This window comes from Bos mutus, chromosome 12 (genome assembly GCF_027580195.1).
Source record: "Bos mutus isolate GX-2022 chromosome 12, NWIPB_WYAK_1.1, whole genome shotgun sequence".
NCBI classification, from domain to species: domain Eukaryota; kingdom Metazoa; phylum Chordata; class Mammalia; order Artiodactyla; family Bovidae; genus Bos; species Bos mutus.
This window is the reverse complement of record NC_091628.1, coordinates 12,263,845-12,290,716: the sequence shown is the minus strand read 5'-3', so window position 1 is coordinate 12,290,716 and position 26,872 is coordinate 12,263,845. Positions and strand designations below refer to the sequence as shown.

Below are 26,872 nucleotides of genomic sequence, written 5' to 3'. Positions count from 1 at the left end.
CTGGAAGGGACCTACCTTAGATCATGAAAACCACTGTATTTCACATATGTTCATGTATTCATCACCATCAACTTTTGAAATTTTCTGATGATTCTTTTTTTGGATGGGGGACTATTTTTATTGTAATGTATTTAAAATGTTACCATTCAAATAAAACAGAAACAAGGAAAGCCAAAACAAAATATATGCAAAAGTATATTCTTACACTGAATCTGGATCTGGGTCAATAAATGGCGTGGCACCAAAAGGGTCAATATTTGCTAGCAACATTTTGTTGATAATAGAACTTCCAGCAATTGAGGCAGCTAGTCCTGCTCTTAAACCTGGCCAGGAAAAAAATACAGGAGGACACGTTAAGAGAAGAACAGAAACAGCCGATACATTGTTTTTAGTTTTCATCAGAAACATCTTGCTCCCAAAGCATGGAGCAAAATGTCTCTATGCTTTTCAGTGTTTGTTCTCATTAATCAAAACTAAGAATTATGATATTGGTAAATACAAGGTTTCTGATGCTCCTTTTTATGATCTGTTGTCATAAAAAGTGAAAGAGATAAGGACCTAAATAGGAGTCTCTTCCTGACAGTTTCTCATTGACCATCAATGATTCTGTAATTTCAACAAGTAACCGCTGCTTCCTTTTCATTAGCAAAGAAGGCAGGGAAGGGAGTCTGTAAGGAATTTACAATAAAGGCCGAATTATCCAGAATGTCACAAAGTTAACATTTTCACACTCTTGATGCACAGACAATAATACTCAAGTAAAAACGCTGACGTCCAAGGGTGAAAGCTCAGTGTTGGTGTCAAGAATAAGTAGTAAAATATTAAACCCAGGTATTTATGGATTTTAGAAGAATACAGCCTTGAACATAAAAATGAAGCATCTTACCTCTAAATATGCAAAACTTCAAATTCATTTCAACAACTAGTTAGCTTTCTACTAACTAGTTATAGTATTCAAAGCTAATGAGTTTTATGATTTACCAAACCAAATGTTAAGGCCAGAAGCACTAAGGAATAAGGACCCCAGGGAAGAGACAGACAAAAAGGAAAGAATAGTGAAGAAAAATAGGTTTTGCAATCAAGAAACACTAGGAAATTAGGAAACAAAGTCCTTTCTTTAGCTAACATTCCTTTCTTCAACAAAGCACTCCTCTTAGAAATATTCATTATTTTAGTTACAAAGGTTAGCTGATTATCAAATAATCAAGATTAACTGTATTCTGTCATTTACTCTCATAGTTTCGAATATACAACGGTTATGCCAGTTCCCTTTACGTCTAAATAAAATAAATAAATGAACAAAACAACCATGCTGGTGAGAGAATAACGGCTTGAAAAGATGAAGAGTCATATTTCAGATGCCCCAAAGAAAAGCACAGTATTTTCTAAAATGTTTTAAGGTTAGCCATATGTACAGCTTCCATCCAGAAGGGTCCAGGTTTGAAGAGAGATAGGACTTCTAGACACAGAATCCTTTCCGGAACCAAATGTGTCCTGGATTTATCATTTATACTTTAATATTTTCACTAAGATATAATTCACATACCATAAAATTCACCCCTTTAAAGTATGTAACTAAGTTTTACATACACAAAGTTGTTCAATGATCATTACTACCTGATTCAGAACTTTTTATTACCACTGAAAGAAACCCCATATGGGTTTGCAGTTATTTTCCATTCCTTCCAGGGCCCCCAGGTCTCAGATCCTGGAAACCACTAAGCCACGAAAGTTCTCTTTCTCTATAGACTAGACTCTTCTGGAGATGTCATGTAAATGGAATCATATAATATGTGCCTTTCTGTGTTGAGCTTCTTTTGCTTGGCATAATGTTTTCAAGGGTAATTATGTTATAGCATATATCAGTGGTTCATCATTTTTAATCACTAATATTCCATTGTATGGTCACAGCGTATTTTGTTTCTCCACTCATCAACTGATGAATATTGGGTTGTTTCCACTTTTTGACTATTATAGTACGGTGAAGTCGCTCAGTCGTGTCCGACTTTGTGATCCCATGGACTGTAGTCTACCAGGCTTCTCTGTCCATGGGATTTTCCAGGCAAGAGTACTAGAGTGGGTTGCCATTTCCTTCTCCAGGGGATCTTCCTGACCCAGGGATCGAACCCAGGTCTCCTGCATTGCAGGCAGACGCTTTACCCTCTGAGCCACAAGAAGCTCTATTATAAACAATATATGACTATTACAAACAATAATAAAGTCTCCAAATATTACTCTTGAATTGTGATACACCTTTAAAAAATCATTTGTAGAAGAGATTGATTTTTAGAGTGTAATCTAGGTTCCAAAGTACTCTGGAATGAATTTGGAAAGTTTTCACTAAGGCAAACAAATGGTACTTAAGGAGATCTCTGAGACACTTATCCTAAATCCCAAGCCCTTATCAGGGCTGAAACAGATGCCTCGGACATTCCAAAACGATGCAGTATTATCAGTCTAAAAATAACTGTAGATACTTGTGCTTAAAACTAAGAGGAAGGCTGTAAGGATACTTTAAAGTTGGTTAAATACAAGATCAAATTTACCTTAGGACTTAAATTCAGATTCCTGGGTTCCATTCTAGAGCTACTCAATCAAAATTTCTCAGGTCAGGGGCCAGGAATATGCTTTCTAAGAGTTACAGACAATTCTTAAACATACCACAGTCTAAGGATCTAGACTTTGAATAATGAAAGTACTAAGAACACTTTCTTAAAGGAACACATTTATGAGCACATTTCTATAAAGTTCAGGAAGATGAGTACTTATACATTTTCACAGAAACACTTAAAAATACACCATGTTTCAGAGTCAGTACTACCTGGGCAAATTATTCTGGTATTGAGCACAGGGAGGTTTTCCTTGCTGGCTGCCACAGGGGCACCAGGGCCAGAGTCAGTTTGGGAACGACCAGCCCGGCCATCCGGAGACCGAGGTGCACCTTTAACTGTGGGCAAAAAGTCCAGATTAAAAAGAGATGCTGATAAAGCTGTTTTAAAAAACAAGCAAGTCTCTATACACTTGATGACATAAAATAATTTCATACATGTTTAATCAGTCGAACTGAAAATATTACCTTGTGTTTACTTTTTTTTTTTTTTTACCATTTTCTATTCATTTTCTTGGGATTTACCATGTGGAAGGAATGTGTCACAGGTAGCTGTATTGATCTCTCATTTGAAATAGATGATGATCAATAGGATCAGACGGTAAACTATCTGCCTACAATGCAGGAGACCAGGGCTTGATCCCTGGGTCAGGACGATTCCCTGGGGGAGGGCATGGCAACTCACTCCAGTACTCTTGCCTGGAGAATCCCCATGGACAGAGGAGCCTGGTGGACTAGAATCCATGGGGGTCACAAAGAGTCGGACACGACTGGGCAACTAACATTTTTACTTTTCACCATAATTAAAGGTCTATCCCACATTGAAGGTCAGGAAGGGCGGCGGTGAGGAGATACCCCTCGTCCAAGGTAAGGAGCAACGGCTGTGCTTTGCTGGAGCAGCCGTGAAGAGATACCCCACGCCCAAGGTAAGAGAAACCCAAGTAAGACGGTAGGTGTTGCAAGAGGGCATCAGAGGGCAGACACACTGAAACCATACTCACAGAAAATTAGTCAGTCTAATCACACTAGGACCACAGCCTTGTCTAACTCAATGAAACTAAGCCATGCCCGAGGGGCAACCCAAGACAGGCGGGATCATGATGGAGAGATCTGACAGAATGTGGCCCACCGCAGAAGGGAATGGCAAACCACTTCAGTATTCTTGCCTTGAGAACCCCATGAACAGAATGAAAAGGCAAAATGATAAGATACTGAAAGAGGAACTCCCCAGGTCAGTAAGTGCCCAATATGCTACTGGAGATCAGTGGAGAAATAACTCCAGAAAGAATGAAGGGATGGAAAAACAATACCAAAGCAAAAACAGTACCCAGCTGTGGATGTGACTGGTGATAGAAGCAAGGTCCGACGCTATAAAGAGCAATATTGCATAGGAACCTGGAATGTCAGGTCTATGAATCAAGGCAAATTGGAAGTGGTCAAACAAGAGATGGCAAGAGTGAATGTCGACATTCTAGGAATCAGTGAGCTAAAATGGACTGGAATGGGTGAATTTAAATCAGGTGACCTTTATATCTACTACTGCAGGCAGGAATCCCTCAGAAGAAATGAAGTAGCCATCATGGTCAACAAAAGAGTCCAAAATGCAGTACTTGGATGCAATCTCAAAAACAAAAGAATGATCTCTGTTCATTTCCAAGGCAAACCATTCAATATCCAGTAATCCAAGTCTATGCCCCAACCAGTAACGCTGAAGAAACTGAAGTTGAACAGTTCTATGAAGACCTACAAGACCTTTTAGAACTAACACTCAAAAAATATGTCCTTTTCATTATAGGGGACTGGAATGCAAAAGTAGGAAGTCAAGAAATACCTGAAGTAACAAGCAAATTTGGCCTTGGAATATGGAATGAAGCAGGGCAAAGACTAACAGAGTTTTGCCAAGAAAATGCACTGGTCATAGCAAACACCCTCTTCCAACAACACAAGAGAAGACTCTACACATGGACGTCACCAGATGGTCAACACCGATTTCAGATTGATTATGTTCTTTGCAGCCAAAGATGGAGAAGCTCTATACAGTCAATAAAAACAAGACCAGGAGCTGACTGTAGCTCAGATCATGAACTCCTTATTACCAAATTCAGACTTAAATTGAAGACAGTAGGGAAAACCACTAGACCATTCAGGTATGACCTAAATCAAATCCCTTATGATTATACAGTGGAAGTGAGAAATAGATTTAAGGGCCTAGATCTGATAGATAGAGTGCCTGATGAACTATGGAATGAGGTTCGTGACATTGTACAGGAGACAGGGATCAAGACCATCCCCATGCAAAAGAAATGCAAAAGAGCAAAATGGCTGTCTGGGGAGGCCTTACAAATAGCTGTGAAAAGAAGAGAAGTGAAAAGCAAAGGAGAAAAGGAAAGATGTAAGCATCTGAATGCAGAGTTCCAAAGAATAGCAAGAAGAGATAAGAAAGCCTTCCTCAGCAATCAATGCAAAGAAATAGAGGAAAACAACAGAATGGGAAAGACTAGAGATCTCTTCAAGAAAATCAGAGATACCAAGGGAACATTTCATGCAAAGATGGGCTCGATAAAGGACAGAAATGGTATGGACCTAACAGAAGCAGAAGATATTAAGAAGAGATGGCAAGAATACACAGAAGAACTGTACAAAAAAGATCTTCATGACCCAGATAATCATGATGGCATGATCACTCACCTAGAGCCAGACATCCTGGAATGTAGAGGAGGTGATGGAATTCCACTTGAGCTATTACAGATCCTAAAAGATGATGCTGTGAAAGTGCTGCACTCAATATGCCAGCAAATTTGGAAACCTCAGCAGTGGCCACAGGACTGGAAAAGGTCAGTTTTCATTCCAATCCCAAAGAAAGGCAATGCCAAAGAATGCTCAAACTATCGCACAATTGCACTCATCTCACACGCTAGTAAAGTAATGCTCAAAATTCTCCAAGCAAGGCTTCAGCAATATGCGAACCATGAACTTCCTGATGTTCAAGCTGGTTTTAGAAAAGGCAGAGGAACCAGAGATCAAATTGCCAACATCCGCTGGATCATGGAAAAAGCAAGAGAGTTCCAGAAAAACATCTATTTCTGCTTTATTGACTATGCTAAAGCCTTTGACTGTGTGGATCACAATAAACTGTGGAAAATTCTTCAAGAGATGGGAATACCAGACCACCTGACCTGCCTCTTGAGAAATCTGTATGCAGGTCAGGAAGCAACAGTTAGAACTGGACATGGAACAACAGACTGGTTCCAAATTGGGAAAGGAGTACGTCAAGGCTGTATATTGTCACCCTGCTTATTTAACTTATATGCAGAGTACATCATGAGAAACGCTGGACTGGAAGAAGCACAAGCTGCAATCAAGATTGCCGGGAGAAATATCAATAACCTCAGATATGCAGATGACACCACCCGTATGGCAGAAAGTGAAGAGGAACTAAAAAGTCTCTTGATGAAAGTGAAAGAGGAGAGTGAAAAAGTTGGCTTAAAGCTCAACATTCAGAAAACGAAAATCATTGCATACAGTCCCATCACTTCATGGGAAATAGATGGGGAAACAGTGGAAACAGTGTCAGACTTTATGTTCTGGGGCTCCAAAACCACTGCAGATGGTGACTGCAGCCATGAAATTAAAAGACGCTTACTCCTTGGAAGGAAAGTTATGACCAACCTAGATAGCATATTCAAAAGCAGAAACATTACTTTGCCAACAAATGTCGGTCTAGTCAAGGCTATGGTTTTTCCTGTGGTCATGCATGAGTGTGAGAGTTGGACTGTTAAGAAAGCTGAGCACCGAAGAATTGATGCTTTTGAACTGTGGTGTTGGAGAAGACTCTTGAGAGTCCCTTGGACTGCAAGGAGATCCAACCAGTCCATTCTGAAGGAGATCAGCCCTGGGATTTCTTTGGAAGGAATGATGCTAAAGCTGAAACTCCAGTACTTTGGCCACCTGATGCGAAGAGTTGACTCATTGGAAAAGACTCTAATGCTGGGAGGCACTGGGGGCAGGAGGAGAAGGGGACGACAGAGGATGAGATGGCTGGATGGCATCACTGACTTGATGGACGTGAGTCTGAGTGAACTCTGGGAGTTGGTGCTGGACAGGGAGGCCTGGCATGCTGCAATTCATGGGGTCACAAACAGTCGGACACGACTGAGCGAACTGATTGAACTGATTGAACTGAAAGGTCAATGATATTCCTAATCTGAAAGTGAGCAATCCATATTTAAAGAAAGGAAATTTTGACACCTTACAATCTTTGAAAATGGAACATATATATTGTAGTGTATATTACCAATGTAATCCTTTTCTCAAAAATGTTGAGTAAATAATCAAAGGTAATTAGTGTAATTCTCAGAGGAAAAATATTATTTTTTCAAATGAAATCAATATACTTTTATGTCTCAATTAACCATTACTCAAAGAAAACAGTTCTACCATATTCTTATAAAAGCTCATTAAAAAAATTATTCCAAAACAGAATTATTCTCAAAGTAAACAAGAAAAAGAGATTTAATTCTACCTAAACTGGCACAATTTAATGGAGATCAAATAGTATCTTTAACTGATTTAGGAGCAGTTGGCAGGTGTTTAAAAGAAACAGTAATCCTCAAACTCAATTTAAAAATACTCTAAAACCTTATTATCTTTACTTTGCCTAAGACTAATTACAAACTAACTATATTAATCTTACACTCTCATCTCTCATTCAAAAACTGTCCAGTCGCACTAAGGAAAAGGAACAGAACAGAGCTCTTTTTTTTTTAGACAGATGGGAGCCCTGAAACTAATTTCTTATAAAAATAACCTTTTGATATTCATCTCTGATAAAAAAAAACCAGAGAGTATTCTGGTGACCAAGATTGATGTTTCACTACAGGTAACTAAATTAATGTTTCATGGCTCTTCTTAAACATATCATTGATCATATTAATGTGTATTTTGCACATCTAAGACATACAAATAATCAAGTTATTCAATGATAATATAATGAATGTGCTTCAGAAAGTTAATGATTTAACTTAGAAAACACTCCTCCAGATACTGATGCCCAATAAACTGGAATACTAGGCAAAAATTAAGAACAAATGCTGTACCATAAAGACTTGCATAATCTATGCTTATTTCAATAACAACATCTATGTCATTCTATCTCTACTTTTTGGTTTTCTTTGCAGACTACAACAGAAGCATCAAATTCATGACAGTATAGTAAGATGGGATGGGAGGTGGTTGGAAAACCAAAACCAATGAGCGCTGAAAATCCAATCCTCCAAAGAGCCATTCACTGTGTCCAGAAGGAGGAGTGTATGAGTATTGATGTGCTATTACATTACAGAAATACCTGGAAGATGCTGTTCAAAATGGGGCATCACATTTTAATGGGGCATCATATTGACCATTAATGAGAAAAACAAAAGGTTTAAAATGATCACGTTAGATTGGTAAAATAATTTACTAGACAGAACCTGGAAAAAGAATATGCAATGTGTGGAAAGAGGATATGATGCCCTGAAAGCTGTTTTCAGTAAGGGCTGTCCCCTGGAAGAGCAATCTGCAATATCATGAAATGATGCGTGTAAAACTGAACCATGAAGCAGATGTCAGTAGTTGTTTCTCTTAACATGATCTTACAAAATGTTTTTTAATAATAATGTAACCACGGGTAGAAATTTAAGGAAGAAAATATAGAGCTCAATACATTGACAGAAGAAAAACTTTCTAACAATTAGAGCTGATCATGAGAGCAGGCTCCAAAATCACTGCAGATGGTCAATGCAGCCATGAAATTAAAAGATGCTTGCTCCTTGGAAGAAAAGCTATGACAAACCTAGACAGTGTATTGAAAAGTCAAGACATCACTTTGCCAACAAAGGACTGTATGGTCAAAGCTATGGTTTTTCCAGTAGTCATGTACGAATGTGAGAGTTGGACTATAAAGAAGGCTGACTGCCAAAGAACTGATGTTTTTAAATTGTGGTGCTGGAGAAGACTCTTGAGAGTCCCTTGGACAGCAAGGAGATCAAACCAGTCCATCCTAGAGGAAATCACCCCTAAATATTCATTGGAAGGACTGATGCTTAAGCTGAAGCTCTAATACTTTGGCCACGTGATGCGAAGAGTTGACTTACTGGAAAAGACCCTAATGCTGGGAAAGAATGAAGGCAGGAGAAGGGACAATAGAAGATGAGCTGGTTGGAAGCCATCACTGAATCAATGGATGTGAGTTTGAGCAAACTCTGGGAGAAAGTGAAGGACAGGGAAGCATGGTATGCTGCAGTTTATGGGGTTGCAAAGAGTCAGGCACGACTTAGAGACTGAACAACAACAATGAGCATGGGTTGTAGCGACAGTGAGTAATACAAGGCTCATGACCATTGGTCAAGGGTGTAAAATATGCCTACACTGGATTATATTCTGCAATGGGGCCATTTAAGGTCAAAAAGGTCAAAGGTTAAATTAATATAACTGGGTTATGTGCTGGAAAAGGTCTGCTAAGTCACTTCAGTCGTGTCCAACTCTGTGCAGATGTGCCCACCAGGCTCCGCCGTCCCTGGGATTCTCCAGGCAAGAACACTGGAGTGGGTTGCCATTTCCTTCTCCAGGAAAAGGTCTAAACAGGTCTAAAATAAGGTCCAAAAAGACGCTGTAAAATATGAAAGAACTGGTTATAGGTCAGACACATGAGGTCTATAATATGGTCCAGTTTCAAAGTTTCTAGGAGTTTTAAATACAATTAAGAACTAGTCTTTCAAAGTTAGTGTAGTTAGTAGCAACAACAGCAGAAGCAGTAGCAATAATCATAATCGTGACACTGACCGCAAACATTCCTTTTCAGCACAATGTATCCAGAGCTATTCTAAGCACTTAATGGGTGTTAACTTATTTAAACACCACAAAAAAGTAGGTACGTTATTACCCCCATTTTACAAATGAGGACACCGCAGAGAACTTAAGTAATCTACCCAAGTTTACATGTAATGAAAGTAAAAGCAAAAATGTAATGATTGCGAACAGTTGTGATAGAATAGTATTGATTTTCATTTGTACTATGTTAATTATTTTCGTATTATCTTCTCGCCTTCATTAATAATTCGGCTTGTTTTATATCCTAGTAAATTAATACCTTTTCCCTTATTCAACATGAAAAATTAAAAGTATAAATTCACCTTCAGTTAAAGCTGGAAAAGTAGAGAAATAGTTAATACTCTTCAAGCAACTACATATTAATTCCCTGGCAAAAATAATTTCAGTAGAAAAAAAATAATAATAATTTCAGTAGAGATAGGGTTGTAACTAGATGTCCTATGATTTAAAAACTTAATTTAACAATAAGGATTATCAACCATCTAGGCTGATCAATAGAACTCAAGGGACCAATGAGTTATTTAAATGCAACGTTTTATGTTTGTGAGGCCTGCAGCTTCCATATTATTCTCAAAGAAATCTGAAAGCTAAAACAAGTTAAAATCTTCAGTTTTTGTAGTTACTCTTCCTAGAGGAAAATTAAGATATTTAGCCATGTTTGGTCCCCAAATTCTTAGTTTATGATGATGATTTTCAGATTAAATGATAAAAAGGGATGTGAGAGTACTTGCCAATAGTCTAAACAATGTTACCTTCATTACTTCAGCATTCATGAATACCTAAGCTTTAATTTCTGAAAAACCTTGTTAAAAAATAAAAATGCAAATAGTTTATTTCATACTAATAAGCCGTTCGAAAACAGAAAGCAGAGTTATATTTTATCTAATCCCAAAATAATCTTATCACAGTTTTCTTACCAGTTAATGACTCTTTCGCATCATCTTCTTTTAACTCATCTTTGGAATCATCTGTTTCTGTGCTATCATAATCGAATGACTGATTAACTGGTTCAGAGGAGTGAACTGGCTGGTCATCCATCACTTTAAGTAGCAAGAGGAGAAATATGTTTGAATGAGCAAAAATAAGATCCATAAATATTAACGTATTCTTGGAAAATTGAAATATAAACTCAAAGAAATTTCCCATTCACCAATAAGCACTGATTGGCAGTGAACTCTGGGGTCATGTGATATCTGTTAAGTATTAATACTAGAGACTATAAAAGGAAATATTTTAAAATCTCAAAACTATATTTTTAGCAGAAGAGAAAAATTTAATCTAAGAACTTCGAGGATGAAAGACAAGTCCAACCACAAGTTACAATTCATAAAGGTTTCTGAATATTATTCAAAGTTAAGTTTTAGTCGACTACCTCAAATTCTAAGTACACATATTACAGGAATACAGAAAAACTAAAATAGAGGTGGAACTTTTATAAAAACCCTTAAAAAAAACAACATAAACATTTAAGAGATAAATGTTAAGAAAATATTTTCAAAGTAGCTTATAGGCTTGATTTTCTTTTAAGAATTTAACAGATTCCAGTTAAAAAATTTAATTTCAGAAATATGATTTAAAAGTAATTTGTAATTTTATTTTAACATTTTCAGTGTACTTTATCTCTGAAATTCTTTTAACATGTGTCTAGTCTGACCAACGGGCTTCCCAGTTGGAGCTAGTGGTAAAGAATCCGCCTGCCAATGCAGGAGACTCAAGAGTTGTGGGTTCAATCCCTGGCAGAGGGTGGGGGGCAAGATCCCGTGGAGTAGGAAATGGCACCCCACTCCAATATTCTTGCCTGGAAAAGTCCATGGGCAGAGAAGCCTGGTGGGCTATAGCCCATGGGGCTGTAAAGAGTCAGACATGACTGAGCACGCACAGTCTGACCAGTAGGAAAATTCTCTTGTGCTTGCAATAAGAATGTTGCCAACTCCAGAAGCTGCTTCTGTTAACGTGTACCTTTTCTGGCCTCCTCAATGACTTGCCTCACTGCTTTCTTTAAACTGTTTGCCCGCAGCATTATTTCCCTTGGTTTGACAGCTTTCTGGGAAGAGGGTTTCGTAGTGTCATCCAAGAGATGTTCCTTGCTCTCACACAAGGATTCTTCGCTGGAAGATTCCACAGCATCTTCTACCACGAGAGGGCTGACGCCTGGGAGAACTGGACCTGCCTGGGACTCTATGTGCAAAGCCTGGAGCAGTTGTTCAAGCTTCTCATTTAGGATGGAACACTAAGAAAACAAAAACATAGTGATGAGTCTTCATTGAGTGGAGATGGAAAGTGACAGTTTAAATGATGGTTTTCAATTTTTTAGAGGAAAGATGCCTACATTGATGTTTTTCATTAATATTGTTGCTGTTTAGTCCCTAAGCCATGTCCGACTCTTTGTGACCCCATGGACTGTAGCCCACCAGGTCCTCTGTCCATGGGATTTCCCAGGCAAGAATACTGGAGTGGGTTGCCATTTCCTTCTCCAGGAGATTTTCCTGATCCAGGGATTGAACCTGAGTCTCCTTCACTGGCAGGTGGATTCTTTATCACTGAGCCACCTGGGAAGCCGTTATCATTAATTGGCTATCTATTATAAATTATACTTTAGATAACTATGGACTAAATAAATTTTTTTAAAAACTGCACAATTATTTTGTAAATTTACTGATTTATACTTCCAGAACTATTTAAACTCCATTGCATGAGTGAAAAATCTTTACATTCCTCCTAAAGTTATTTTTCCGTAAAAGAAAACAAAGAATGTTTCATGATAAAGTGACACATTACATAAACAATTTACACATTATACAAAATTTGCTGTACATTAAACAAAACATGGACTTCCCAGGTGGTGTGAATAGTAAAAAAAAAAAAAATACCTGCTTGCCAATGCAGGAGACATAAGGGTTCAGCCCCTGGGTTGGGAAGATCCCCTGGAGGAGGGCATAGAACCCACCCCAGTATTCTTACCTGGAGAATCCCATGGACAGGGGAGCCTGGCAGACTGCAGGCCATGGGGTCACAAAGGGTTGGACACGAATGAAGAGGCTTGGCACACACGCATTCACGGCAAAACACTGAATAAACATTTTTTAAGTGATCAACTTATGGCACTGTTTGGAGCATCACAAATTGCCAAGTCTGGCTGAGTCTTGCAAACACGCCTTCAAAGCTGTGGTTTTGCAAAGGAGTGTGAGTACTTAAGGGATTATTGGCTCAAAGAAAGAAAAAGAATGTGCCCAGGATAGGAAATCACGATGCAGAAAGGAAAACAAGTGCAGGGCCCTTGTTTCCTTCTGCTTTCCTTGAATTCCTCAGGGTAAAGAAAGACTTAGGACTGAAGGTGTGGCTCACGCTGCTTAGTTGCTTCAGTCGTGCCTGACTCTGTGAGAACCTAAAGACCAACAGCCCGCCAGGCTCCTCTGTCCATGGCATTCTCCAGGCAAAAATACAGGAGTGGCGTGCCATTTCCTTCTCCAGGGATCTTCCCGACTCCGGGATTGAACCCATGTCTCTTATGTCTCCTACTGGCAGGCAAGTTCTTTACCACTAGCTTCACCTGGGAAGCCCAAAGCTACTGATGCTGCTCCCTAATGTACCTGGTATCTCCACACAAATTTCCAGTCCTCTCTGCCTTTTTTTGATCACAGGCCAAGACAAAGTCACAGTGGAAATAGTCAGGGGAAAAGCGTGTAATGACGCAGGGTCTCTGTTTTCTGAAGCTCTCCACAGAGTAGAAAAATACGAAAAAGAGGCCGAAAACTTCAGATGTATTGTTTCTATTTTCTTTCCCTTCCACTCAATCCAACCACCATCCACAGCTGGGGAAGATCATGCCTTTGCAAAGCCCCAGAGAGCCAAACCTTCTGTAAGGATGCCCTGTTGTTAGCAAATGAAAGCAAAGGCAGTGGCTTTCAGGGTTCAGTAAACTGTTCCTATTTTAGCCTAAGACAGCTCACAAAGGGAAGAAAGGTACCTATCAAGAAAAAAGGCAAAGAAAGAGACAGAAACCTGAAAGATGCCAAGGACCATAACATCCGGGGAATTCGAACAACCATTCTGGCAGGGAACTTGGGTGGTCAAGGTTTGCCTGGAAATGGAAAACCATTCCTCTCCCCACTGAAGCACCAGCTGCCTAGCAATTTCCCCCATATGACCCAACTACTGTGCACTTCTCCTTCAGAATGTCAACCAGTGGGGAAAAGGAGGCGAGTTATCAAATTCGGATTGTTGGTCTTCAGCAATGCAGTTGTCGTAGGTACCAATGGGAGGGAGGTCCAAGAGGGATATTTGTAAACCTCTAACTGGTTCACTTCATTGTAAAGCAGAAACTAACACAACATTATAAAGCAATTATACTCCCAAAAAAAAAAGGAAAAAAATAGCGTATGTTTTAAATCCTCATATCTGATACAAAAGCAATTTTCTCTTGCCTTGAGATGCCTTGGCAGGAAAGCCACTTCATCAATTTAGCTGTAAAACAGTTTGATGTTCACATTGTAAAAGACCTTCCCGCCCTGAACGTGTCCCGCTTACTTTATTGGCCACGGCATCGGCTGCAACAGCTTTTTCCAGCGTTTTCTCGTGTGCTTTTTCTACTTTGGCAACGAAGTCCTTTACAGTCTCACAGAGTATCCTTTGAGCAAAAGAAATTGTGCAATTCAGGAAACTCAGAAAGCGGCTTTGCTTTGATTTACAAACATATTTAAAAATAAGCACAATTGAGTAAACTGTTAAAATATCAGGAACATTGCTTTATAAACCCAAACTTGTATCTGTTGTGTGGTGCGCTCTAGATTAGTTCAGGACATTCAAAGTGATAAATGGATATACGAATAAGCCTTGCTCTACATAATTGAAATAAGTCGTTTTAAGGTTATATCAAGTTTTTCTGAAATATTTAAATGCTTTAAATTCTTGAGAAGAGTAGTTTTAGATCGTATTTAAAATATAAATCATTATCTTCTGCGTCTTACATATTCTTATAATAGAATTTGCAGTGTTGAACAAACAAAAAAATTTGTCACTGATGATGTCCCTGTTGCTCTTCTATTCATTATATGTGTAACTTGGAAGTATATCTTTCCTGAAGAGAAAAGAGGTTGTACGTTATGCTGGAAACCAACCTGCCACTTGAACTGACTTATATTCTCTGTAAATCCAATCTCCTCCCCACCTCCCTTAAGATAACTAATGCAATACCATGCAGACTAATTGAATTTAGGTCTTGTTAGTGTCAGCAATACACGGTTTATCTGTTTGTGTCTTTTAATTACATTTGGTTTCTTTGCAATGAAATAGACTAAAAAGAAAAAAAAATCATCTGAAATAAAAACAAAATTTGTCAAAAGTCTAGAACTGGTGTTGGATTAAAAACTACAACCAACAGAATGGTATGAGCAGCTTTCTGAAGCAAGAGCTTATAAAGTAATTTTTGAAAACAAAATCAGACTATTTAAAAAATAGTATTTCTCTTTAACACTGATAGAAGTTGAGGAATTTTAAGAAAAAGAAGATTCCACCAGATATTTTTTTCTATTATATTGACAATTTTCTCTGGTATGTGAGCAACATAAAGTTTTCAGATACTTAAATAACTATGAAATCAAGCCATTCAATAGATACAGGGGACACACACATACTCCAAACCTTCACATTTATCATCTAAGAAATAAATAAATTACTCCAAACAATTTTTGTTTTGTCCTTTGGCAACAATTTCTACGTGTCACTTGGACAAAAGGTAATATCCTAACCTTCCACCTTTTTGATCACCCTTTTAAACTCAAATTTCTACAGAGACTCTAGTTTATCAGAGATTCATTCATGTGTTTCATGTCATTTGGTCTTCTTTGTTTTATGTATAATACTTCTATGGAATTTCTTGAAATATTAAGACAGGCTACTATGAGATTTCTTCTATGGACTTTAGGATTCTGTGTTAGAACACTGGCCACTTAGCTGGAGGAATCTCATGGTTCATTAAGTTCCACATTCCAGAAGATAGAGGATATTTATTATAATCCAGAGGAATGAATTCACTTCTTGTTACACCTAAATGGGTAGAGTTTTTAAATAGAAATAAAATATATACTTAAAAGCAGTATGATTTCAAAGTCACACCAACCAGGAACTTGCAAAATTGGGGAAAAACAGGTTTAAGATGTACTTACCATAGTAACACAAAAAACATTCTCCAGCTGATACAATTTCCCCCTTAATACATAAAGACTGCCAGAAAACACGCACAAAAATCAAATGAATGAATGCGGCACGTGCACCTTCAAACGGAGCTAAAAATATTTTAAATTCCTAATTACATATTTGATTAATGTTAGTTATTATTTTAATGAAGCATTTCCAGCACTGTATTTCTTTAGTTTTGCCCTCTCTCTTCAAGCTGAACAAACACGTGCATTGAATATTCAGTTGAACCTAACAAAAGCCCACAGTTAGCATGCCTGATGGTTCCCACCATCATCTCAATTACGAGATCCATACTTATCAGCAGCAGTACCGTCATTTATCAGTTTTCACTGATTTTTTATGAAAGATAAATGACAATAAAACATGCAAATCTTACAGTAAGAAAAATATGGCAATGGTGCCCAAACAGGATCACATGTTGGTAGGCAGGGATCATACGATCAGAACCCGAAAATTTCATTTTTAATCTGATATTAAGAAGTTCCAATCAAAAATTAAAGGTGATTTACAAGTATCAATGCATAATATATTAAAATCCCTAGCTACCTATGTGCTCTGAAGAAGAGTCTAACAACTATGTATCATCCCTCATCTGTTCAGTGAGGCAGGCTGCCTAAGTTATCTCTAAAATAGTCCCCAAATCTAAAATTCTATGGTTCTAAGACAAGGATTCCAATTTTATTGTTTTGTTTCCTGCTAGTGATCCCGTTTTCTGAGAAGTTTTGTCTACAGAGCAAATTGCATTTACTTAATAACCTGCTTTTCATTTTTATTAATAAATGACATCTATAATGACTAATTAGTGCGTCTGAGTCTCAGAAGATAACTCATGTTGTCTTACTGGACTGACAAAATTTCAAAGTCAAAGAAATATTGATGTTGTGTTGATGAACTACATTAGTTAACCTACTTATTAGCTATGCTGATGAAATACAGCTTTTTCATCAGCATTTTCAACATTTAAAAATAGTTAAAAATAGCTTAAGCTACTGAGAATTACTATCTTATGAAACAAATATAAACATAAAAAACAGGAGGCTTATTTAAAAAATGTTCTGCCTCAATATTGGATCATGCAATAATTAAATGGCATTAACAAGGGAAGGAAATGCTTTATTTTATCTGGGTGGTAGTCAGAAGAATGTGAGTGTGAATGTGTGTTATTTTTTTCTAAGCACTGAGTTGTACCTTTATGGTTTGAGCACTTTATTGTGTATGTATCATGCCTCAATAACACAATTTTTTAAAAGCAGGGAGAAATATTATAGATTTTCCATGTTTTAGAGACATAAAACCTAAAGGCAATATGTAGCTTGTTAGGATTTTGATTTGAATGAATCAACTGTTTAAAAAAAAAAGAACTTCAAGAAAATTAAAGAAATGGAATATAAGTTGAGTAATTATTATTAATTTTATTAGACTTTAAAAAAATTATTGGATATACAAACTGAAAGTGGAATAAAATGATTTCCAGTATTTGCTTAGATATACCAGCAAGAGAAAGTGGAGAGTAGATAACAAAATATTGACAAAATACTGAAGCTGAGTGACAGGTATGGTAGAAAATCATTACACTAATGTCTCAATTTTTTTGTATGTCTGTAAAAAGTCTGTAACAAAAATCAAAGTAGGGACCTTCCCTGGCAGTCCAGCAGCTAAGACTCTGCACTTCCATTGCAGCAGGCGCAGGTCTGATCCCTGGTTGGGGAACTCAGATTCTGCATGCCACTTGGTGAGGCCAAAAGGAAAAAAAAACTCAAAAATATACTATACTGGTATAAAAATATACTATATTGGTACTATATTACTGGCATAGTAAAAACATACTATACTAGTACTATTACTATATTACTGGTACAAAGTTATTGCATATAGTCACATCTTTTCTCTCTTGAACCTCATTATGGCAAATCCCCTTGAATTTTAATCTGCAGTTGCAAAGGTTGGGCATCTGGGCAGGTCTGGGCACCTGGACGAGTAACAAGAAAGAGGGGACCAAGACAGGAACAGAGTCTGCTTAAAGGCAAGCCAGTCAGTCAGAGAGAAATCCAAAGCTAAGCTAATAGAGGCTAGACAAGGAGCCAGGTCAAGGTCAAAGAAAAAATGTGAAATGCAGTTGGGTAAAACATGAGGTGACGACACCATAGTTTAATACAGCACTCTGTACTTCATAAGTTCTATATTTATTTCGTTCCTCAAGTTAATTCCCCTAACAGTTCCACGAGGGAGGAAGGACAGGCATTCTTTCCATTCTTACACTTGATAAAACAGACATGGGTCACAAAGCCAGCAAATGGCTGAATCTCATGTAGGACCTCAGACTGACACGGCGCAGCACTGCGACTTACGTCAGTGGTTTTCAAGCTACTTTTCAGAAATATTTCAAGGATTCCACCAAGGCTAGATTAAAATTTCATTTAGAAATATAGACTATAATTTTTAAAATGTGCTCAAATCATTAAGCATGTAAGAGAACAATACTATGTTAGCTTTTAATTTTGAATTCACTACTTTTTGGGCAAGTCTTGGACTATATTCAATGCAGTTTCCAGCTATTTCTGTATTTTATGTTGGTTACGTAATTGTAAGGAAGTTGTCCTCAATTAATAAATAAAAATGGCATCCTTACAATTACATAACCAACATAAAATACAGGTAACTGGAAACTGCATTGAATATAAACTAAAACTGTCACCTGTAACCTTATTGCTTATTTTTTCTCATAAATAACCAAAAACTTAATCCTATCCAGCGTATTAATGTCAACAAAATAGAATTTTAGTTTTTAAATATTGAGATTCTGCATAAAATATTTTTTAAATTGTTATAAGTTTTTTAAAATGTTATAAGTCTTAAAGATATATACTCTTAAAGAAATAAAATAAAAAAATATAAAAAATGTAGAGGAGGCAGTAACCAAACACATCAAATACACAAAGTTCAATATTAAAGCTCTGCTAACATCCAAACTAAGAGAGGTGGCCAAAGATAATATTTACTTAACTATATTGAAGAATAATTCTGCAACTTTTTATCCCTTTAAAAAGGTCCCATTTCAACTTTTCATGTTTTCTAACAATATCCTTTAAAATGTCCTGTAAAGAAGCATTTGACTCGTAGGGCCAGAGTGCAAATGCAAATAGCTTCCTTGTAGAAGTAACTTAAGAAACACCTAAGGAAGTAACTTCAGTCTATGGATTTGGCCCAAGATGAAAAAGGCCATAGGAGGTGTTAAGGCCTGGGATAAAGTTGAGATTTGTACATTTCACCATAAAGCAATACAACTAATTAGAAAACACCCAACCGAGGGATCAAACCCAAAAACCCAGTAGCAGCACTGTCCATCAAAGAGCTCTGGAGCCCACCAATCTGGACAACCAGTGTGTTCCCTTGACTTACACTGCTCAACTCTTTTCCTACTGCTCGGTCATATCTCCCCTCCTGGGGGTTGTAGCATCAAAAGCGACTGTCACTACATTTGTACTTTTGTCACAAGCAAATTTATTTATAATGATTTATCTTGTCTTTCCTTGATTTATTTGCTAATTAAGTATATAACATACTAAATTTTATGTCTTTTTTTCCTCCACCACTTTCCCGTCCCCTTTCTTTACTTCCTCTTTCTCACTTCTTTCTGTGCATCAGTAATATTTCCTTGCTAAACCAAACTCCTAAAGCATGTTTTTACTTTCACTTATTAGTTGAAAATTTGAGTGAGTTTCACCCCTTCCTCCAGCTGATTTTTCCATTTCTCATGATGGCAGTAGAGGATGCTTCAAACCAAAATCCTAAGTTCTACCCAGGCAACATTTGGAACAATAAAATAGTTTGGGGGTCCATGTATGGAACCAACAATTAAAATCTGATCACTTTGAATTCAAATATAATTACAAAATTTAACCACGCTGAGAAATGCCATTTTGAAAAATCTCCTTGTTATTTTCCTTTCCTTTTTCTGATGTGAACGATCCCTAAATAGTAGTGTTTATGGAAATAATGAATTATAGTAAACTGTGTTTTCCACATCATAATTAATCATAAATGTTTGTTTAAATAAGAAAGATAAAATGCTTTCCTCGCATTTTCGCTGTATAACTATTTCATGACTTGAACGCCACAACTCACTTGGTAGAAGATATGACCACTGCATGTTCATCAGAATTGAGGATTTTTGTAAGATGAGCTGCAACTGAGTCTTCATAAATTGTCATCTGAAAAAAATAAAAAAAAACCTACCCTGTATTACTGTTGCTGGCATTCATACAACTCTGTTATAGCTTCAAAAATGGCATCATCTTGACGCATGTGACACACGGCAATGGCTATAATGAAATATAAATGACTTTAATGAAATAAATACATCTATGAGAGTCATTATACAAAACAGATAAGTATTTCCTTTCTCTGAAAGGTTTTTAGTTTCTGGATTCCTTAATTCATATTCTCAGAGAAACCCAGAAAATCCATTTAAAATTTTGTAGGAAGTTTCATTCAAAATCTTTCACACTAAAAATAGCCTTCTTCCATGTAGTTACAGTTGTACCTTATATTTAGTGACTACACATGTGATAAAAGTAAATTGTCTAGCTTTATTTTATATGCTAGGAGATAGACATCTCTGAAGTAAGAAAAGCAAAACAATCTCTTCCTTTTGTCCCTTTGGAGAGAAAATTGATAACATTAAAAATTCTATGAAGAAAAAAGATTGGTTCCTATAAAACCTTTATGTTTACAGTTGGATAAAATATTCTTATAAACAAAAACAAAAATGCTGCTGGAAATAAAGTAGAAAATATATTCATCTTTAACAGTAATTATTAAATATTAGTAATTAGGGCTTCTCGGGTGGAACTAGTGATAAAGAACCTGCCTGCCAATGCAGGAGACATAAGAGACACAGATTTGATCCCTGGGTTGGGATGATCCCCTGGAGGAGGGCATGGCAACCCACTCCAGTATTCTTGCCTGGAGAATCCCATGGACGGAGGAGCCTACCGGGCTACAGTCCATGGGGTCACAAGGAGTCGGATGTGACTGAAGTGATTCAGCACACATGCACCTCTGGGTGGCGGGACTATAAATAAAATTTTTCTTTTCTTTGTTAAATGTTTTTGTATTTTCCAAATTTTTTAGAAGCAGTTTTTGCTATTTCTATATCAGGGAAAAAAATTAAATACAATTAGTTTCTTTAAGAAATAAAGCCCGTGTTTCTAGATATTATTCCCTTCCTTAGTTTTGACAAGATCATAATTTTCTTAATGACAAAACAAAGATTTCCACTGTAAAATAAACAGATGAATTTTCCTAGAGGGAAAAATAAGCTGTCATAGATCAAACGGTCTTAGTAAGTCAGAGAATAATCCTTTGAAAATTATGTTCTTTTTAAAATCTCCAGTGCTTTGAGGTTTAATCAGAATGTAGAGTCTTTAAGAACGTCTAAACACTGCAGCTATTAACGGTCTGGAGCAGGGATGGAATGAAGGGCCCTGTCTTCCTTTGTTTTATCTTGATCAACAGGCTTAATCTAGAGAACCTTAACCTAGGGAGGTTATTCTGATACGCCCTCAACACAGCGGGCAAAGCAGGAAGAGAGAAATTCTACAATATTCTGGCAACAAGTATTGGTGTGCTTGGAGGTTATTTAAGGGAGCTGGGTGAACACCTAAGAATCAAACAGGTGCTCATGGCTGATGCAGGAGATAAGTGAAAGCTGACCGGAGCCTGGCATCAGCTGGCTTCCCTAGAGCCCTGCTGGAAAGAGTAAACGGGCAGGAAGACTATTCAGGGAGAATTCTCTTGGGGTGGGATTAAGGGGGTCTGGATATGCGGTGCTTTCCACACCTCATCACTTCCTTCAATCCTCCCAACAAGGCGCCTCCTCAACAGATGAGATCCATGAAGACGAGACCCACGAAGGCGAGTGATGCGGCTGAATTCACACAGCCAAGGAGGATGTCAGGGAAGGACCCTAACCGGGATGGTAAGGATTCTTTCCTCCAGAGGGGAGGACTAGAGGCAGTCAGAGACCAAACCCCAAATGGGAACAATTACAATTAAGTGAAGATGCTACTAGATCTTATACATGTTTTTTTTTTTTTTTTTATTGTTCAAGATACTCTGTTTTCAAATGATAAACAGGTAAAGAGTTAGTCTTACATAAAATTCTTCAGACGCCTCTGGAGGTTCGGGAAGTAGAGAAGCTTTTGGCGGCAATTTGAGTTCATAGGTCATAATACTCCACCTGAAGGGAGAAGAATATCTGGTCTAAAATTGCTTTAAAATTTAATGGATTTTGTTCTCACCTCACACCCACACATGCTCGTGCTAAGTCACTTCAGTCATGTCTGACTCTTTTGCAACTCCATGGACTGTAGCCCAACAGGCTCCTCTGTCCATGGGATTCTCCCGGCAAGAGTACTAGAATGGGTTGCCATTTCCTCCTCCAGGGGATCTTCCTGACCCAGGGATGGAACCTGGGTCTCCTGCATTGCAGGTAGATTCTTTACTATCTGAGTCACCAGGGAAGCCCCTCACATACACATGCACATACATTCATGAACATGTTTACCAAGTATGGGAAGAGACGGACTTATCATAATCTCATAAAACGCTGAATTCATAATTTATGATTTCCCTATCTTACCAAATCTGAAATAACCAAGTATGGGAAGAGAGGGACTTTATCATAATCTCATAAAATGCTGAATTCATAATTTATGATTTCCCTATCTTACCAAATCTCTGATTGGAGACTTTCAAACATTTGAAGGCCATGGCCCACAGTAAGAAATGTACATATGTAACAAGACCGCCCCTCTTTACTAAGTGTAAAGCATTATGACTTTTCTGTTCTTTTCTGTTTTACTTTTTAAATAATGCTCACTGCAATTTCTAACTAGATTATAAAAGTTACTAATGGGTCACAACCCCAAATTCTAAAATAATGTTCAAGATTAAATAAATGCACCTATGAAAAATAAATCATTCTGCAGGTAACAATCACTCTTACCAAGTCAGCTTATACAGATATGAAATGGAAATTAGCCAAATAGTCCCTCTTAAATTAAGAAAATAAGTGTGGAATTGAGAGGAAAATATTAATAGAAATAATGCTTGACTGAAGCAAATTCATTTCAATTAGCTGTAAACATTAATTTCAAACCAAACACTGAATCATTTGGTGTTAGACATAAGCAATCAACTCCAGATAAATCCAGTCATTTATCTAAAATAATTTCAATACGTGAGAAGAACAATTGGGTATAGACATTATTATTGTCAGTAACGAGATGTGAAATAAAGACTTTTAAAAGACACAAAGCATAATGAGAGCAGTATTACAAATTATGAAACTTTAAGAAAAGCATATCACAGTGACAGAACGTAGAGGGAAATCCCAAGATTAGCACCAGTATGTAAACAGAACCTAGTATATCAATCAGACTAATAAGTCTGCATAAAAATTCAAATTCTGAGAGAATTCCCAGAAAGACATAGGTTATCTGTTAGGGTGTGTAAACTAAATAAATGTGTATAACTACTATTCAACTCTTGATATGAATATATTATAAATATATGCCTGTTGCTGGTTTAGTCACTAAGTTGTATCTAAGTTTGAGACCCCATGGACTGCAGCCTGCCAGGCTCCTCTGTCCATGGGATTTTCCCAGAAAGAATACTGGAGTGGGCTGCCATTTCCTTCTTGACCCAGAAATCAAACCGCCATCTCCTGTATTGCAGGCAGATTCTTTACTGCTGAGCCTGCATGGAAACCCTCATTATAAATATACATATTTGAGCATAAAAAGTCATTCTTTCCTTCATGCATCTATGCAACAGGTATGTACTGAACATCTCACACTGACAGTATTCAAGGGTCTGGTAATAGAAAAGTGAATATGACCTCTCTAATAAAGCTTATATTTTGGTGCTGAAAACAGATGTAATAAAAGCAATGAATAAAATAATAAAACTTTGTAAAACTTCATAAAGGGAAAAATCACAACTGAAAACCAGGAAGTCAAGTTCTGTATACCTGGAAATACTTCTCTGGTCAAAGGACGGTTACAGAATTGGGAAAGAAATCCACCCAAGTGTCCTTGACCTTCCACCTATACCTCTTCCCTTTATTGGCAAATGACTGGAGCTGAAGAAACAGGAGAAAGTCTCAGCACAAGCCAGGAAGGGATGCTCATTGGTACCGACTAGGTAGAGCTGGAGGCAGGAAGTAGGGAACCAGTTTGGTGGTGATTATGTGCATTAAGGGCTTCCCAAAGTTCAATCCTTGGGTTGGGAAGATCCCCTGGAGGAGGGCATGGCAACCCACTCCAGTATTCTTGCCTGGAGAATCCCATGGACATAGGAGCCTGGTGGGCTGCAGTCCATGGGGTCGCAAAGAGTCGGACACGACTAAAGCGACTTAGCATGCACGCATGTGCATTAAGAGTGAGTGCAGTGTTGAACAAAGGCCCTTGGAAACAGTCTGTATTTTGGTGTAGACAATCGGTTCAACCGCTTATTAGCAATTTGACCTTGAAAACAAAAGAAATCTCCTGAGCATTTTACCCTGTAAGATAGAATAGTATTAACCATCTCTAAATGTATAGTGAGGATTAAATGAGATGATATTCTATTAAGAAAAGCAACTAGATGTGGCAGGCAGCCAAAAATATTAATCATTCTTACTCCCACTGTCTCTAGAAAACTCAACATTCATCTTTGTGAAATAGTCATAATAATGCTTTTCTTAGCCAGTGCTGTTTTGAGGACTAAATAAGTTAAAGTGAAGTCACTCAGTCGTGTCCGACTCTGCGACCCCATGAACTGTAGCCTACCAGGCTCCTCTGTCTATGGGATTTTCCAGGCAATAGTACTGGAGTGGGGTGCCATTTCCTTCTCCAGGGGATCTTCCTGACCCAGGGATCGAACCCAGGTCTCCTGCATTGTAGACAGACGCTTTGCCGTCTGAGGGAAGCCCATATAAGTTAATATATATGAAAAAGCATATATAATGTGGAATATTTTTAAACATCAATTTTCCACTTGTACTGACAAACGTCCATAGTCAAAGCTATGGTTTTTCCAGTAGTCATGTACGGATGTGAGAGTTGAACCATAAAGAAGGCTGAGTGCTAAAGAATTGATGCTTTCAAACTATGGTGCTGGAAAAGACTCTTGAGGAGTCCCTTGAACTGCAAGATCAAACCAGTCAACCCTAAAGGAAATCACCCCTGAATATTCATTGGAGGGACTGATGCTGAAGCTGAAGCTCTAATACTCTGGCCACCTGATTCAAAGAGCCGACTCACTGGAAAAGACCCTGATGCTGAGACAGATTGAAGGCAGGAGGAGAAAGGGGTGACAAAGGATGAGATAGATGGATGGCATCATTAACTCGATAGACATGACTTTGAGCAAACTTCTGAGAGACGGTGAAGGAAAGGGAAGCCTTGGCCTGCTATAGTCCATGGGTGGCAAAGAATTGGACACAACTTAACAACTGAATGACAACAATCAGCTAAAGATATCCTGTTATCCTGTGGCCTTCTGACTGACTGAAATGGGTGACAGAGGATGGGATGGTTGGATGGTATCACCAGCTCAATGAACATGAGTTTGAGCAAACTCTAGGAGATAGTGAAGGAGAGGAAGCCTGGCGTGCTGCAGTCCATGGGGTTGGACATGACTTAGTGACTGAACAACAATAACAATTCTTAAATTAGTAAAGAAAGCACAAGAACAAAATTTTCTTATGTTTCTAACAATAGTCCTAGCTTTTTAAATCCCCTTTATTTTTTGGGGGGGGTGGAGTGGCTTTGGGGGCTTCCCTTGTGGCTCAGCTGGTAAAGAATCCACCTGCAATGAGGGAGACCTGGGTTCGATCCCTGTGGGAAGATCCCCTGGAGAAGGGGAAGGCTTCACTCCAGTATTCTGGCCTGGGGAATTCCATGGACTGTATAGCCCATGGGGTCGCAGAGTCGGACATGACTGAGTGACTCACTTTCACTTTTTTTTTTGCAGGTCTGTATTAAGGAGTTTTACCACAGGGTGTTGTTTCTCTGCTAACCACCTGGAGACATTAATTTTTATAACATACGAGGGAAAAGCACACACCCAGTGCAGAGGAAATGCCTCACAGTATTTCCTAGGTTGTGGGGAGAGTGGTATTTAAATTTACAAGAAAAAGCCATTTAAAATACCTTGTGAGGTTTGGTAAGTGCTAAATTGGGCAGTCTTCTGGGAAACCACCTCCAGACTCTTTTAAAGACTGGAGACTGAGTCCACTTTATGCTCCCAAACTACATGGGGATCCCCCTCATGACTGGTTTGGGATTAACTCAGATAAATGCTCACCAACCTAGCTTTCTTTTTAAATATCCTATCTGCAGAAGAATCAGCCATTGCAACATTACCTTATGGCAGGCAAGGTTACCATTAATTAGATTACAGCTTATTTTAGAGTAATTACATTTTGGATTGGTGGCTCCCTGATGAGATTTTGTTATTTTCGGGAAGAGTTCCACAGATGGCTAATCCTATCAGAGTTGTTTTGATTCATGCTAGCTAGAGTTTATAATGAGATTTTGACATTTGTGTTCCAGTGATGATGGCGGTTACTGCTTACTGAGTCCTGGTTGCTCCTTATGTGCCTGCGCGCAGTCGTGTCTGACTCATTGCAACCCCATAGACTAGCCTACCAGGCTCCTCTGTCCATGGCATTCTGTAGGCAAGAATACTGGAGTTGGTAGCCATTTCCTTCTCCAGGGGAGCTTCTTGATGGAGTAATCAAACCCACATCTCCTACACTGGCAGATGGATTCTTTATCACTGAGCCACTAGGGAAGCCTGGTTGCTCCCTATATGTCAATTCTAAACACCTCCTCCATAATACTCAGGTCACACAGACTGTTTTTTTTTTTTTTCTTTTTACATGTGAGGTATTTAGAGAGAGAGCAGTTAAGAGATGCAATCCAGAATACCATAAAAACAGTGATGGCTCCTCCATGTGAAGCTGTTTTCCTAGCATTTTCCTGTCCCTGGGAAAGGATTATATTTTTTAGTATTTTGTTGGCTCGATTTCTTATTAACATGTATAATCAAGAAGATATACTATCTACAGTTTGTATGTTTTCTTTGGTTTTCATGAAACCAGAAGAGGAAAGGGCCATACCTTGTATATTCATCAAAAGACCCCCCATA

At 38.0% G+C, this 26,872-nt stretch overlaps 1 protein-coding gene across 1 annotated transcript in view; it reads right to left on the bottom strand.

Moving 5' to 3' along the window:
* DGKH (diacylglycerol kinase eta) overlaps positions 1-26,872 on the bottom strand; it is a 220,788-nt gene that overhangs the window by 47,650 nt on the left and 146,266 nt on the right. Inside the window, 7 exon segments of the mRNA XM_070380246.1 lie at positions 206-323; positions 2,822-2,947; positions 10,393-10,515; positions 11,435-11,705; positions 14,003-14,102; positions 19,799-19,884; positions 21,830-21,914. Coding sequence (XP_070236347.1) covers positions 206-323; positions 2,822-2,947; positions 10,393-10,515; positions 11,435-11,705; positions 14,003-14,102; positions 19,799-19,884; positions 21,830-21,914 — 909 coding nt within the window.